Consider the following 17259-nt stretch of genomic DNA (forward strand, 5'->3'; position numbering starts at 1 on the left):
ACATGAAATATATCAGACAATATCCATATACATCTTATCTATCTCCGGAGATGAACCAGCCTGCGGCTGAAAATCTCCTAAATAGAGATAATAATAATCTTATCTATCGCTAACCACCTTGAAGCAAATTATTATCAAGTACTAAGTGTGTGAAGTTACGATAGAAATCATTCCATATCGCAGTCTTAGTTTTTAAGTGATAATCCAATGGAATCTATCAATCATCACATAGAATGAATAAATCTGCTGACATTGCAATGTTATAAGATGGATCCAATAAACGGTACATGTCGATTTGGTTCAGTGTACATTAGAGTGATGCAAAATTTGAATTATTCGCTCCACAATACTTACACGATTCCAAATCGGTTCCTGATTAACCTCTCAAAATTTGAACCCATTTGGTGAGAAACTGAGATGGCACAAACCATTTGAAGTTTGTATGGGAATTACTATGGTAAAACCAAGATTTTTGTTCATGCCTATCTAATAATTCACCATATCGGTCTGCTTCAAAAGCTTTCAATTGTACTTGAAAGAAACTTTCTCAGCTACAACTTTGCTGAAAACTTCTTTTTGATTAAATGCAACGATCGAAAGTTATCAATGGTTCAATGCACTGATGTCTTACGATCATGTTCAATCAACTGCTCAGCAGGCAACATTGGTGTTTCTGAGGCGTTGAATAGGACACAAAAATCATGGCTACTATGTCACATTGCAAAATACAGTGTTGCCTACAGAGAAGCTGCTTGATCATGTCATAAGTTTACCAATCTCTTAAATAATTAATAACTTTTTCCTGTATCGTTTTACATAGAAACAATCTTCAGCAAAGTTGTAGCTGAGAAAATTTTCTATAAGAATGGTTATAGAACAATTTCGCAGCTCAGTATGGAAAAAGACTAGAAGGCAATGAACAAAAAATTGAGATTTCCCATAGTAATTTACATATAAACTTCAAATGGCTTGTGCGAAGCCTGTTTCTAACCAAATGAGTTGTAACTTTGAGAGGCTAATCAGGACCCGATTTGAAACCATTTAGGCACTGTGGAGCGAAAAAGTCAAATTTTGCATCAGTCTAGTGTACATACAATGTTAAATATTATTATATATATTCTAGACGAACACGAGAAAGGGTAAATTTGTCAATTGACAATTACTTTAAACGTTAAACCCATGCACGATTGCTACACAATCGGGTAGGGCAAACTTCTTCTATCAGATCTGCCCATAAAAGCGTAACTGTCTCATATGTTTAGGTTATCTTGAAGAGATGGGACAGTTATATGCTTTAATCTGCAGAGATACCGATGTTGGTTTACAGGGATGAGCCTTAATCTGTGGGGAGAATTCGACGCTTAAGCCGTTGTTAATAATTTGCGCATTGGCCGTTTTCACCAAGATTTTGGAGTGCTAATGCATAATGCGTCAAATAGTTACAATATTATAAAGTACTTTCAAGGCTGATGTCAGAGAGTGATCGTTCCTTGGAGCATCGTTAATTATTTTGATGTAGGACTACGTCTTTCTATATGGGGGTACACTTTGTGAAAAACGAAAATGGAACATGTTACAAAATTATGAAAGATTTTGAACGTTAATAACTCAGCAGCCCCTGGACCAATTTCAATAATTTTATCACCAATCGATCAGATATATTTTGACGCATCTGTTAAGTTTAAGACTTTATCATTTTTCAAAATGTCACTATTGAAAATTGCACGGATGTGCAACTGTTGGTATGATAATTAAAATTATCACCGATTGCTTGTGAAAAGCGATTTCCCTAACAAAGATTTTAAAGTTGAATCCCATCCGGTCTCACCAAACTGTGTTTATTCAATCCCCGCGTGGTGAGTGGTGGTGTTATCCAGTACAAGTAGCTAGCTACCAAGGCTGACCTCAACCGCTGATTGGATTCATTTCCAATCACCATGTGTGGTGGAGTCTGGTCGTTGGCATCAGCTGCAGTAGCAGCAGTGCTTTCGGCGCGTGGCGTTGAACATTGTTCTCCAGTTCACAACGAAAGGCTGCCTGCAAGCAGTGAGCTGCAGCCTACATGAGCATCCATAGAAGGAGGAAGAAGCCGCACCACTATTGATTGGAATCAGTAGCTCTTGGTGAGTTGCTGTGGGCCATATATGTATGTCAAGTGCGTCACACTAAAGAGTATAAACAGTGACAAACCCGCTCAAATGCCTATTAATACACAAAACACAAGCTCCTGCTGCAGTTAACGAATAAGATTTATTATACAAGACCACGTAGTCCTACGTCACCATTGCGTACAACCCCATAAGGCTGTCCCTTGTAGTTTTTTTTTAAATATAGAACGTTAACGTTAAGCCCAATTGAATTTTCAATTAATCCTGTTGAAATGTATAATTTGTTTGAGTGCAGACAGAGTGCCATCTGAATTAGAAATTGAACATTTAAAAGTTTTGCAGTATGAAAGCACAACATACACTCAAAAAAGTCCACACTCATGTGTCTCACATTTAATTTTGCACTTATTGTGAAACACGTCCATTTCATGTGTGAATCTTAAGCTATGAGCCATGCCTGAACACTATGGATTAGAATTGTGACACACTTGGATTCTATGTGCCTCATATGGTGATATCAATAGCTTTGAACATCATAGTTCAATATTCTACAATATTCTACTTTATCGACCTCTACTTTACCGATTCTAAAAATGAATCGACAAATATATAAACAAAACTGCCAGAGGCCAGAGCTTTCACATATCTTTTTGATTGGTCTGATTTGGGGTTCGATCATGGACTGTTGGGGTGTACTGCTACCGCAGTCTTCGTTCGATCTCACTGTGCCACGGTTGTCCTCATATATGAGGCGGGTTGATACGATAAAGTCTCAAGTCTTGTTTTCGATGTTTACCTTTCTAAGCAAGCAACTCACGTCGCATTTAAATGCAAAACACTTTAAATCCATCTGTTTTGAACAGTAGAGTGATTCAATGTGCAATACACTTGAATATATAGTGAAAGATTATCAACATTTAAAAGTTTGAAACACTATAAATTAACGTGTATAACACATTGAAGTGAAATACACTTAAAGTAAATGTGATTGCGCATTTAAAAAAAAAACAAGTGTTTAAACACTTCGATCAAACGTGTGGATTTTTTTGAGTGTAGCTCTTATACAATTAAAAAATTGGCGTCTTGCAGTGAAACTTTTGAGACCTTTCACCTCCTACATTTCAAAGTGAGAACTGTTATATGTATGATGGTTGCAAAATTCTCCACGGAAAACAGGCGAATTTTGGGGAATATCGCAACATAAAGCAAAACTAATCTTTTCCCGGGGAAACTGATACTTGAATCGCTTGGCAATCAAGGAGCATTCAACTCTAAGACCAGAAGGTCCCGAACAAACATGCTCAACTTTTTGGCTCATCTCTAGTACTATCTTCGGTCCCAAGCTAATCAATGCACCCCTCGAAACATAAGAAAATCCCCGAACCCCTCATTTTATCTGTCAAACTTTCATAGCGAATCAAAACAAACGTAGTGAAGTACTAGAATTTCGACTAGAATGGGGTACGTTAATCGATTTGCTTGCGATAGGCTAGTCAAGTAGTGAGCCAATTTAAAATCGATAGTTTCGTATTGATTGTTGGTTATTATGCTTCTCGAGAATGTCTATGTTACAAGCACTCAACCTTAATGGATAGTTGAAAGCTCTCAGTTTTAATCTCATCATCATCGACATCTGTTACAAAAATCAACCATGCTGGAAGTCCATTATTTTACCACTACACATCATAGGCCACCAGAAACGGTTTTGGGCTATTAGGCCACGCCATTAGGTTGAATGGGTTATTAGGTCGAATGGGTCAATAGGCTAAATTTTTAAAAGTGGATGATTGAACTCAGTATTTCTTGGAGATGTAACCTTGTGAATTGTCCAAGACTTCTGTCTAAAAAGGGATATTGAATATTGATTTTTTGTTTTCCTTCGGTTTGTTTTTTCCGTCGATCTTGTTTTCCGTGCTGAGCACCAATGCTACCGACGTGCCAGGAAGGCAGCTCCCACACCTGGACCCTACCTATCGACCCATCAACTCATGAACCGGGGACCAACGGCTTTACTTCCCATCCGAAGGAAGGCGTGATCAGAGATGTTATGCCTCAGAACATCCCGGCGGCGCCGACTGGGATTGAACCCAGGCCTACTGGGGTGAGAGGTAATCCACTTACCACTACACCACTGGCGCCGTTGAATACTGAATTTTAATTTTGTGAAGATTTTGCAGTTTTTCTAGAACTTCAAAGTCGAAATCTTCTTGCCAAGAACGAAAACTTTGGGACTTGGAACCATTCATAGATCTCACTCTAAGAAATATACATATTTTATCTCAAACTTAATCCTGGTTTTAAGATTACACGCTAGGATGCTTTTCTAAATTTGGGTACTCAGATAAATTTTAGGATACATTAAATTTTTTTTTTAATTTTAAGATATAGAAAACATTTTACGAGCTGGTACTTAATAAGATTTTGAAGACCACTTTTCGATCAAATGTAAGGAACACAAATTATTAATAATTCAAGTCACTGATGCCATATGATTATGCTCAAACAACTGTTCAGTAGGCAACATTGGTGTTTATGGCACTTAGAATAAATGACAAAAATCATGGCTACTATGTCACACTGCAGAATTCAGAGTTGCCCTCAATACAGTTGCTTAAACTTGCCATAAGATTATCAATCTCTTAAACAATTAATAAAAATTTAATTTGACGTTTGGCAACGATCTTTTGCAAAGTTGTAGCTGATAATAATTCCCATAAGAATATCAATAAAATTTGTTAACAGTACAATATGTAAAAAGGCTAGAAGACAATGAACAAAAAGTTTTGTTTTCCCATAGTAATTTCCATATAAACTTGTGTTTGTGCCAAGTCAGTTTCTTATCAAATGAGTTTAAACTTTCGGAGGCTAACCCGATTTGAAACCGTTTGAACACTGAGAAGCAAAAATTTCAAATTTTGCATCAGTCTAATGACCACCCATTCGGGAAAAACCTTCAACCTGGGGCTGGTTCAACTCCGCATCTAAACATCTAGTTATTTCCAAAATATTAATAACACCACAAGAATTAACCACATTCAATTTGTTGACATTATATACTGTACATGAAAGTCTGAGTATATGACCTCATATAACGCATTCGACAAATGATAACATTTCTACACCGTGTGACCGATGCACTGTTGCTGTACATTTTCAACAGTTCAGAAGCGTTTGTCAAATCCGTTATATCGAATCTAATCTTCACCGAAGCATCCAAGATGACCGACTGGAAGACAGGTTTTCTGTGTCTTATGACACGCCCTCGGGAACCATTATTCTATCCCAAGTACGGAGGCCAAACGTACATGGCCCTACCTGAGCACTTCCTAACCGATCGCTACCGCCCACTGGCACCGATGATCTCTAAACGTTTTGGATCTGCACCCAATCACGTCGTGGTGAAATCGATAGATCCTCCGGACTTTACCTATGCTCTAGAAATTCCCCGAAACGGTAACTACAATACATTCAGCCCGAAGCATCGGAACATTTCCGGTAAACTAGTGCAGGATTTCATGAATGCACCGGATCCGGAAATACTACTCTCAATGGCTTCGTATGCCCGAGATCGGCTGAACCCGTTGCTGTTTCAGTATGCGTTGACCGTTGCTTTGCTCCATCGGAAAGACACGCACGATGTGCCGGTCCTATCATTGTTGGAAATGTTCCCGAAGCGATTCGTTGATCCATTATTGTTCCCACAATTGGAGGAGGAAGGATTCGTGGTCGATCAACCGCAGCGAGTGGCAATCGAAATCCCCATGGTGTACTCGGCATCGGAGGAACTATTAGAGCAACGACTGGCTTATTTCCGAGAAGATCTTGGAATCAATCTCCACCATTGGCATTGGCACATAACCTATCCGGTGGAAGGACCAATTGAAATTGTACGAAAGGACAGACGAGGTGAATTGTTCTACTACATGCATCGCCAAATATTAGTGCGCTATATTGCTGAAAGATTTTGCCATCACATGCCACCACCTACATCACTGGACAATCTGCGAGAACCGATCCCAGAGGCATATTTTCCGAAGCTTCTGAACAGTGCCTTGAACAGAACGTTTGCAGGCAGGGCAGAAAATGCTGTGATAACAGTGAGTAGAATAAATTTAAATTGTTCAATTCTTCAATGTTCTTATTTATATCCTTTTTCAGCACGTTAATAGACCAAATGATGAAGATTCCGTTGCAACCGTCTTGGAGATCGAAAACTGGGTGAATCGATTTAAGGAAGCAGTCACCAACGGTTATGTACTTGCAGTATGTTTATTTAGTCATTTTCGCTCGAGATACGGATCGTATGAATACAATTTTCTCTGCTTTATAGGAAGACGGCAAACATGTTCCTCTGGATGATGCAACTGGAATCGATCTGCTTGGAAACGTTATGGAAAATTCACTGTTGTCACCAAACATTCCGTATTACGGCAACATCCATTCAATGCTACACTCTATAATTGGCTTTGTTCATGATCCGGACAACCTTTATCTTGAAGGAACAGGCGTGATAGGCGATATTGCTACTTCCATACGCGATCCAATTTTCTATCGACTTCATACGTTTGTTGACGATCTGTTTGAGGATTACCTGAAGAAATTGGCTCCGTACACCTCTAAGCAGCTTGGCTACCCTGGTGTAACCATCGAAGATGTATCAGTGCAAGTCTCCAACGGAAAAGCTGCCGTAAATCGTTTACTTACATTCTGGCAGCGGTCTCAAGTCGACCTTGGAGTTGGATTAGATTTTGGTCCAACGGGAAATGTTCTAGCAACGTTCACACACTTGCAACATGCACCATTTGTCTACAGGATAAACGTTATGAACGATTCACAGAAAGTACGGAGAGGAACGGTTCGAATTTTCCTTGCTCCAATTTACAACGGATCTGGTAAAGCTATTCAGTTCAATCAACAACGTCGCTACGTCATTGAGCTGGATAAGTTCACCGCAACTTGTTAGTATAACAATCAAAGGCTTGACAAATATTTATTAATTGCGTTTCATTGCAGTGACCCCTGGTATAAATAATATTGTCCGTCGCTCAGACGAATCCAGCGTTACGATTCCATTCGAGAGAGCCTTCCGCCGTCAGGATATTGCCACGATGCCTGGCACAGAAAGTTTTCGTTTCTGCAACTGCGGATGGCCTGATCATATGCTCATTCCTCAAGGATCGCCCCATGGAATGCCTTATGACCTGTTTGTTATGGTGTCCGACTACAGACAGGATGCTGTGAATGTGAATTTTGATGAGTAAGTGTCCTGTTTTTTTAGCCACTACTTTCTTTATTTTATTAATTGATTTTTTTTTCTTCAGACACGTAGACTGCAACGATTCTCATTCCTACTGTGGTCTGCGAGACCAATTTTATCCGGATCGTCGGACGATGGGATTCCCATTTGACAGGGTGGTACCGAAAGAGATAAATCACATGGAAGATTTTGCTCGGTCCTTCTCCAACATGAAGAGAACGGTTGTCGAAATTCGTTTCACTAATACAACGATTTCCAAGGTTTGAATTTCAGTTCGGTGGAGTTATGGAAACATGATGGCGTGTATACTTGACTAATGGTTTCTTTATAATAAGTAAATAATTCAAAGCAAATTTTCATCTATATTAATCTTATTCAATCATCCGACAATCCATACATCCAACATCCATACTGCCGCTGATCGCAAGTCAGTCCCACTTGCATCTTTCTCAAAACTGAGTTTTTCAATGGAAATGGCATCACCCATATGTTTATAATACTGGATGAACTCAGCAACTTTGTTCCTGGAAAACTTTGGAATAATAGCAGAACGGGTTGTCCCATTACTTTAAAAAAAAACACGTTTTTCTCGGCATGCTGATATGTGCTATGGGACGGACTTGTCATGAGCGACAGCATATGAAGCTCAAACAGTTTCGTCAGTTTTTAGACATATTTTTTTCATTTAAGAGATTACATATTTCACATTGAATTAAACAAATAAACGATTCAAAAGGTCCTAACTATATTGATCGATTCACTTCATCGACTTTCTCTTTCGTTAATGACTAAGAGGAAGAGGAGACAACTGGCTTCTTTTTGTCTGTGAAGCGTTTTTCTTCTCTCGCGGAAACTATTTCACTGTGGGCGACGCAGTCGACTGCCAAAATACAAGTAAATAGATTACCTGTTGTAAAAATTCTCAGGCGCTAGTTCGCGTTTGACATAAAATTGGTTCAAAAAGTCCCCTATTGTCTCCTCTTCCTCTTAGGTTAAAAACTCAGTTGTTGTATTTGACGTTTTGGACGCTAGATAAGAACAGATTATCAAAATAGAAAGTGGATGAAGAGAATCTATCAAAGCAGATAGGACCTTCTGAAATGTTCATCGCGAAATGTTCCATGGAAAATGAGAATGAGACGGCTTGGGGACAAAAGGTCGAAAGACAGAAGATGGAAAAGACAAAATATCGAGAGATAAAAGGTCGACAGGCCAAAAACTGATATTATTATTAAAGGGTGTCCACGATGAAATTGCCACACACAAAATTGATTCGCAAAATTCGAGTTTTCATCCGATTGCCATCAAATTTTCAGGGATTGAGAAATAACTATTAAACTTCATTTTACCATTTTACTCGTATTTTATTTACAGCCCATACGCAAATGCCTGCACCTTGGCCTTAACCCCGGCCATAAGATTCTGCACAACCTGTGAATCAACCGTTTTTTGCATGTAAACCCATACTTTCTTCAGTTCCTCGACTGTCTTCACTACCTTAGGTCGTTTAAGAAGGTGCTGCTTCATAATCGCCCAGTACTTCTCGATGGGGCGGAGCTCCGGAGTGTTGAACATTTTCGGCACGAAATTGACCTTATTGTCCGCATACCACTTCAGCACGTCCTTGGAGTAGTGGCATGAGGCCAAATCCGGCCAGAAGATTGTTGGGACGTTGTGGGCCTTCAGGAGAGGAAGCAGCCGCTTCTGGAGGCACTCTTTTATTTACACCTGTCCGTTCATCGTGTCCTGGGTCACGAAAGGTGCACTCCGCTTCCCGCACGTGCAGATGGCTTGCCAAACCAGGAATTTCTTCGCAAATTTGGACATCTTCTGAGTGCGGACATGCTCCGGAACGCTGAACTTATCCTTGGCCGTGAAAAACAGGTTGCCGGGGATCTGTTTGAAGTCGGCCTTCACATATGTTTCGTCGTCCATGATGCAGCATTCAATTTTCGTCAGCATGTTGAGGTACAACTTCCTGGCACGGGTTTTGGCGGACTTGTTCTGCTTCTCGTCGCGATTAGGGGCCTTTTGTACCTTGAACGTTCGAAGCCCAGCCTTAGTTTTGGCCTTCTGGACAAAACTTCGGCTTAGGTACAGCTTCTTAGCCACATCCCTAACGGAGGCGTTCGGATTTCGGTTGAAGGCCCCAACTACGCGGTTGTGATTTTTGGTGTTGTACGGAATACTTTTTCCTTCACTTCTGGGCTTCCGAACGGTCGTCAACCGTTCCTCGAACCGCTTAATCACTCACGACACCGTGGAATTCGCGATTCCCAACGTTTTAGCGATGGAACGATGCGAGAGATCCTTGTTCTCGTGATGAATGCGCAAGATTTTATCACGCACGAGCTGTTCTTTCGACTCCATTTCCGCGAGTTTTGATCACAGGACCTTAAAACTTGCAGGATGTAAATAATGCACTATGAACTAAATCCACCCAAATTTTCATTAAATTCTACCCAACGGTTAAAAAGTTAGAGCAATTTCATAGTGTGGCAATTTCATCGTGGACACCCTTTATTAAAGTCTATCTGACTTGATAGTCTCAATGAAACACTTAAATCTAAATGTAGTCACTCATTAAAAATTAAAAATTGGCCAACAGCAAACGATGACGAAACCTCGAGGCATTGATGTCAAAGTCAAATAGGTCAGAGGCTTCGTTAAATTGATGAATCATGGCGACAAAGGAACTGTTTGCAGCATAGTTGGTTGCATGTACTACTTCATGTAGCAAGGTTTTCGGACGGAGTGTTCGGGCAGGAGCATACAGATTAATTTTGGCCAGTAACTCAGGAACATCATATTCTGCGAGTAAAACTTTAGCAACGAAGACGACCTGCGATATGTTTCGTCGCTTAGCAAGAGTATCCAAACCCAGTAAACGACAGCGGTCAGCATACGGTGGTAAATTCAGCGAGTCACTCCATGGAAGATAGCGCAGTGCGTATCTGACGAATTTGCGTTGAACAGCTTCGAATCGTCCACTCCATACAGCTTGGTAGGGATTCCAGACAACACACGCGAATTCCAGTAGTGAGCGTACCAATGAACAGTAAAGGGCTTTAAAACACAGAGTATCACGAAATTCCTTAGATATCTTGAACATGAATCCAAGCTGTCGATTAGCTTTGTCGATCGTGGTTGAGAAGTGGCGAGTGTATGTGAGCTTTTCATCCAACATTACACCGAGGTCTTTAACGTGATCGACACGTTGAACTACAGTTCCAGCAACGTTATAATCAAACAAAATGGTAGTCCTAGTTCGACGGAAACTAATTACGCAGCACTTTGAGACGCATAGGACCATAAAATTACGTTCACACCCATCATTAAAGATTTCAAGAAGGTTTTGTAGTTCTAAACATAGCCTCGAACGACTAGATAAATCTTCAAGTCATCGGCAAAAAACAATTTACCTCCACGTAGTAGAATAAACGTTACATCGTTCACAAATAAAGAGAAGAGCATTGGTCCCAAAGTGCTACCCTGTGGAACTCCTGATCTGTTCGAGAAACAGTACGATGAGTAGTTTCCAATGCATACAGTAACTTCACGTTGCACGAGGTACAATCTTAGCCAGCTGCAGAAGGGAACAGAACATCCAATTTTTTCAAGCTTTGCTAGCAGAACGTCGTGCACAACTCTATCAAACGCAGCTTTAAGATCAGTGTAGATGGCATCCACTTGAAGTTTCTTGCATACATTTTCCATACAGAACGACGTAAAGCAGAACAGATTAGTTTCCACGGAGCGGCCAGGAAAGAAACCATGTTGACACGTACTTATGTAATGCTTGCAGGAAGCAAACAATCTCTCATTTATCAGCGACTCAAACACCTTAGATTCAATATGATGTAAATATTCTGAAACTGATTTGTCATGACTTGGAAAAAATTCTCAAAAGTAAAACATGATTTTATAATATTTTCTCTTTTTTGAAAGCTGCTTGTTGGGCGTTGGCCAAATTTTGATTTTTCAGATACAATCCTGAATAGGAGATGCTTAACGTTAATATCAGACTTAAAGTGAACATTTCAGGCATAACATTTGATAACGGCACAAAAGCATTTGTAAACAAACTTTCTAAGACCCTTTACGCGCGAACCAAAGTACGCGCCATTATCAAATGTTATGGCTGATTTGATAATTTTTTTGGACTTTTCCAATGTTGAGTAAGTATCCGTCCATTAATCGAACACTCGATAATTCAACGTTACGATAATCCGTCTCTTGTAAGTCAGTTAATAACTCGGCTCAAAAACATGTTCAGCTATTCTTATCATACAATACGCTTAATAATACTTTCTTTTAACAGAATATGCAGATAAATTAGCCCGAAAGATGAATGCAGCCAAGTTATTAACAAAAGATTGAATCGATGAAGATAATAGATCAATGTAGTTAGGACCTATTGGAAAATAACGTGAGATTTATGGTGGCTTACCACCATTGGAGCTTACTCCAACAGGTGTTATTCTCGGATTAAATGCCGATCAAGAATGTCCGGCTGCTTGATGTCGATATCAGATTTATTCAACACGACTCTAAGAAAACATGTTGCAGATCATCCAAACAGGAACGGGATTAAAAGTTAATCGGAGTTTGAGCTTACCGCTATTAATATCAATCACAAAACAGAATTCAAGCTTAACATTGTCTTAGGTCCTAAGTAACATTGACATATTTTCAAGAAACGGTTCTGTGCTCAAGTTATTAACGACGAGATTAACGAAAAAGAAAGCCGACAAAGAGAATCTGTCAATGTTGCTTAGGACCTAATGCAATGTTCAGCTTGAAGTTATCAAAGAAAGAGAAAGTTGACGAAGAGAATCGATCCATGTTACTTAGGACCTTATGTAATGTTCAGCTTGATTTAATGTCATGTAAACAACAAAAACATTCGTTGCGTATCTAGTGCCAGTATTGTGGTTCTTAAGAAAAATCCACATAATGCCCAACAACTTATGCGCCGATCAGTTGCGCGCCGGGTTGTGCGCCAGCTATCTTGATGAATATGTAAACAAACAAACGTCAAAAAAAATCCGTATCGAACCGCAAATTTTCCGAGTTTGTTCTATTCATAACAGTTTCCAAATCCATACTTTCCATAACATTGACAAAATGTATCGAATTAAAGAAGAGGTACTTGGCCGACATGCATCAACCAATACGAAGTATCACGTGCTGTACGGGTTCTATTTCCTGGGCTTGTCCAAATCGCAATTGGCAAAAATGTACGGGAAGCATCACACTACAATTAGCAGCTGGATAAAACGTTATCGCGAAAGTGGATTGGTGGCTCGCAGAGAGAGAAGAAAAGTGTCCTTGCAGTTTGGAGCAGAGAAACGACGGTGGTTAATCGAACAGTTTAAAAAAAAATCCGACATTATTCTTAGATGAGGCCAGGGATAGTTTTGAGAAAACTTTCAACTGCTCCATCAGTACGTCCTCTGTTTCCAGAATACTACACGAGCAAGGATATACGTGGAAAGTTCTAGAGCGTCGGGCGATCCAGGTTCAAGAATCTCAGATTTGTCATTTCGTCAATGAGCTGGCTGCAGTAAACTGGGACCTACATCACCTTATCTTTTTGGACGAAGTATCGATCGACAACAGAGGTATGTTGCGGAATCGAGGCTACGCCAAGGTCGGCGAAAAATTGATTTACAGGGGTGAATTCAACCGCAAAGCCAGAGTATCCTTACTCTGCTTCTTGGGCCAGACAGGAATGAAGAACACGTACTTGACGGAAGGAACTTTCACGAGGGCAAAGTTCTTTGAATGTTGTCGTAGCTTTGTCAACAATGGAGAAATTTATCGACACCCTGGAGTTAATTCGGTCTGGATCTTGGATGGGGCTAGAATTCACTGCCATCGACGAATAGTTGAGTACCTCCGGTCATTGGGAATCCATGTTATCTTTTTGCCTCCGTATACACCGTTTTTCAATCCAATCGAGTATATTTTTGAATACTGCAAGAAAAAACTACAACGTGTCTACGTAGAAAATAGCTCTTCGGATCTCACAACTACCATTTCTGCGACGTTAAATACATTCACGAACTTTAACTGCACTCGTGTATTCCGCAAATGCGGATATCTGCCAGGTGGGAAATTCAATCCGGCAAACGGACTAAGTCAAAATATCGAATCATTGGGATTTGAGAATGTACGTAATAAGGATTAATAAACAATAAATCAAATAATCAAATGTTGTTCACCTTTTTTTTATTTCATAAACTCAAAACAAAGAGATGTTCAATAAGCAACAGCTTCAATCAGTTGGTCGTCCCGAATGCGTATGGAATCGTTCGGAATCAGGATCAGCAAATCGTTATTGATGGTCGACATCCAAGCAGTCGGTCACTTCCTCGGCGAGTTTCTGCCCAAAGCTATCTTCAGATACAGCAATACTGCCAGACACATCTGCTAGCAATGAAGTGTTAGTTGCCTGCATCGTTTGCAATGCGGTCAAGCGCAATTGCATCGCCTTAGCATATGTCATAAGCTGGTCCAAATCTGCTTGCAGGCCATCCAACAATTGTTTATACCCTGAATTAACATTTTGGGCAATGCATACATCCTGACGAGTGTGATTCAGCACGTTTTGAGAGCATGAGGGAACCGTCTGGAACAAATGTATCAGATGTTGGGGAGGTCCTCGGAACTTCAATTCCTCTCGTTCAAGCGCGTCTTTGGTCAGTAAGTACGAAGCCCATACAGACCAGTTGATGTCCGATGAAATGTAGGATAGCTTGTAGAGTTCATTCAACTCAGTGGACAAATTACTGTTTGCCTGGTTGGCTGCTGCTCCTGCTCGGTCACGCTCCTCCGGTTTTATCAGCTGTACTCGCAGTGTTTCGTACATAGCGGTTGAGGTCACCGACTCCGAATAAATGTGCACAAACACGTTAATATCTCTGTTCAGAAATTTCTGCATTTTGTCTGGCTTTTCTAGCAACTGTAATGGTTTAAACGTGCGTTTCGAGGCTTTATCTTGGAAGGAGATGAACTCATCCATATCGCCGACTTCTGGGTTCAAATCATCATTCCAGTGCACGGTAAATTGATCAGCATCTCCACCAGCGAGTGATTCAAACACGGCCTCTCTGCGAATGAACTTTTCACAGTAATCCCATACAGTTTGCATTACCTCCTCAGCTGATTCACAGTTCACTTGCACTTTTCCCACAGAAGGACCTTTTTTGTGGCCCTTGAAGTTTCTGATGAATACAGTTGCTGGGAATCGAAATATTTGTTTTGGCTCCGCTTGTTCACTTTCACTTCCAGGACTTCCGGGCGAAGCAGAATCCAGTGTATCCTGGAACGATCGTTTTGTCTGCTGCACATTTGATGGTCCTGCTTCTGCTTCCTCCTCCAGAAATTCTACCTCGTAGTCAACCTCCCGTCCCTCCAGTCCTACAAAAGTTGGAGACATATGCATGATGGCACATCTGAAAAAGAAACACTTATAATGAAATGCATTTCATTTGAATTGATACGAAAAATATTTTACCTGCGATTCAAAGTCGACGTCGAACGGGCACAGCAGAAATCAAATGAAGCCGCTAGGAAAAATGAGTTGACAGTTTGTTTTGTTTTGTTTGGTGAAGGGTAACTGATGGGTTGTTGACTATGTACGATTGCAAGTAATTTTTTTTATTTGTTGATTTGCAACTGTTTTAAGTGAAATTATGATTCACTGGCCCGAAATACATATAGGTAATAACGAGTTGAAGCTTTAAAAAGGGTAACGTCAATATTTAAAGACAATTTTTGAAGCAATATAAGATTTCGTTCGAGTCAACTATCAGTCACATACCCTTGCGCACAAAAGAGTGACAGCTGAGCAAATCAAGCTTTTGCTAGAATTTCTCGGGAACCACAATATTATTGACGAAAATGTATCCAGCAGGTCATCCTGTAGCAAATTACCAGCAGTATCGTGCAAATTACCATCACTATTGTGCAATTCTCGATCAAAAGAAATTGCTGACCCTCGCGGACACAGTATCAAACGCGCTTTCAAGTAAGTCAGAACGTAGGAAAAATAAACACATCTTCGAAAACCAACGTACCTTCCTCATTTTCCAGTGTATGACTTTCGGTGGTGTACAAACCATCCGGCATCCATGTCTCTCCTGTCTCCAATAACATGAGCAGTTCTCTATTGAATGCACTCAAGGCCAAGTCACTGGATAGTTATCCATCGTTTTCCAGTACTACGTGTGAAAATAGGCGATCGATAGTGTGGGATCCTAGAGACAATAAAACTAGAAAAATGAGTCGATTTGAATTTGATTTATGAGTGATCAATATGTACATACCATGTTCAAGCAAACTCTCAATACTTGTTGTAGCGATAATGATGTGTCTTTTACGGCGAGAGGAGTCACAAACTTTGTATGCAACTAATTGGTCCATAGTGCTTAGTTATTGTCCTTAATTGGAATTGGTGGTATGGAATGCTTGATAAATAGGTACTTTTTATGATTTTCTTCGAAAGAAGCAATCGGTGTTCGGTCAATGATATCTTCAATTGGTTTGCAGAGTAACTTTGATGAGTCTTCGTCGTTGTTCTTTATCTCCAAAACACCTCGCTATGTTGTTTATTGCGAGTTCATTTCCAAAAACTACAATTGTTTTCGACGAAATGTTGTAGAGTAGTAACACGATATTCAGCACAAAGCAGTTTTCTCCGTATTCATCATGGTTTAAGAACAAAAAATTGCCTGCACTATACGAGTATCCTATGTATGAACTCTTTTCAGCGTACACAAATCGGTCATCATCCAATTTTAAATCACGAAGGGTGTCCTTCCATGAGCACGGAAGTTCCTCAAATTTTTCTACGAAACTTCCCAATAGAAAATCGTTTTTAAAACGATTGGTTTGTAAGTTCAAAAGACCTTGGTAATATTGAGGGGGAGGTAGCTCATCGATTCTTCCGGTTCGCCTCCTAGCATCGTGCTATAAGGTACCAGGCGATAACCAGGGTAGTTGATCGATAGCTTGATGATTTCATTTCGTTGGCGTCTGCTATGGGAAATTCTCATAGCAGGTGTTGACGATGGGACGTTGTCGAGTTGTTGAATAGCAACTATCGTGGTAACTCACCGATTACCTGTCGATCTGCCAAATTTGGAAAGACGTCTGCATTGAATTGTCTCATATAATAATATTCCGCCCACTATATCACACGAAATTGCGAGTAGTTGAGTGGAATGGAGATAAGTTAAGCATTGGGTACATGACCAAGTCTCCCCTGGGTGGTGCCAGAAGATGAGCGCAATAGAATCATCAAGTTGCCATAAGGCACGGAACGAGACTATTGCATGGCTGGGTAGTCAAAGTCTTCCATTCGTTAGTCATTTCAGGTGGATTAGAACAGGTTTAGGTTTAGGGTGGGCGTTGGCCAGATTTGGTTTCCTAAATAGGACCTAGATTATTTAATACACTAGTAACCTCAACTTCTGTCACAATGTTTCATTGTGACTAATCAACACTCAATGGGTAAAATATCAAATTTGCGGTAAATTTGAAAAAAGGGAACTTGGAGTGTAGAGTGCACTGTTCACTGGACGATTCTGAAGCCCGACCAAGTGAGTGGGTTACGGGTTTATTTGATTGTACGTCATTTCCAAGTTATATATAGATACATTCATACCATTGGCATTTTGTATTTGAGATAAGACAGAGACAGGATGCGGAGGGCCCGCTTAGGGGGAGCGTAACCCATGTTATGGCTTCCATTTATTAAATAGTTCAGATAGGCTGGAAATGATAGGTTCATGGTGAGAAAATGTACCATATGGTGCCCGTTCACTGATCAAAATTAGATTCAAATCGTCAGGCCCTGCCCTGGAATAAGGGAATTGACGATGATTT

The 17259-nt window shown here is 40.2% G+C and overlaps 2 protein-coding genes across 2 annotated transcripts; one reads left to right on the forward strand and one right to left on the reverse strand.

Moving 5' to 3' along the window:
• The first annotated feature begins 5294 nt into the window (after nucleotides 1-5294).
• On the forward strand, nucleotides 5295-7661 carry LOC135713178 (phenoloxidase 8-like). Its single transcript, XM_065236291.1, has 5 exons — nucleotides 5295-6205; nucleotides 6267-6371; nucleotides 6439-7066; nucleotides 7122-7365; nucleotides 7430-7661. Exons 1-5 carry the CDS (start codon nucleotides 5327-5329, stop codon nucleotides 7629-7631), a joined length of 2058 nt encoding a protein of 685 aa, XP_065092363.1. The 5' UTR covers nucleotides 5295-5326; the 3' UTR covers nucleotides 7632-7661.
• Nucleotides 7662-13486: 5825 nt separating this feature from the next.
• Nucleotides 13487-14815, reverse strand: LOC135713173 (uncharacterized). Its single transcript, XM_065236285.1, has one exon. It carries the CDS (start codon nucleotides 14813-14815, stop codon nucleotides 13706-13708), a length of 1110 nt encoding a protein of 369 aa, XP_065092357.1. The 3' UTR covers nucleotides 13487-13705.
• Between the last annotated feature and the right edge of the window lie 2444 nt (nucleotides 14816-17259).

Source organism: Ochlerotatus camptorhynchus, unplaced genomic scaffold (genome assembly GCF_037179485.1).
Source record: "Ochlerotatus camptorhynchus isolate MF236.1 unplaced genomic scaffold, CSIRO-AGI_Acam_v1.1 ptg000542l, whole genome shotgun sequence".
NCBI lineage: Eukaryota > Metazoa > Arthropoda > Insecta > Diptera > Culicidae > Ochlerotatus > Ochlerotatus camptorhynchus.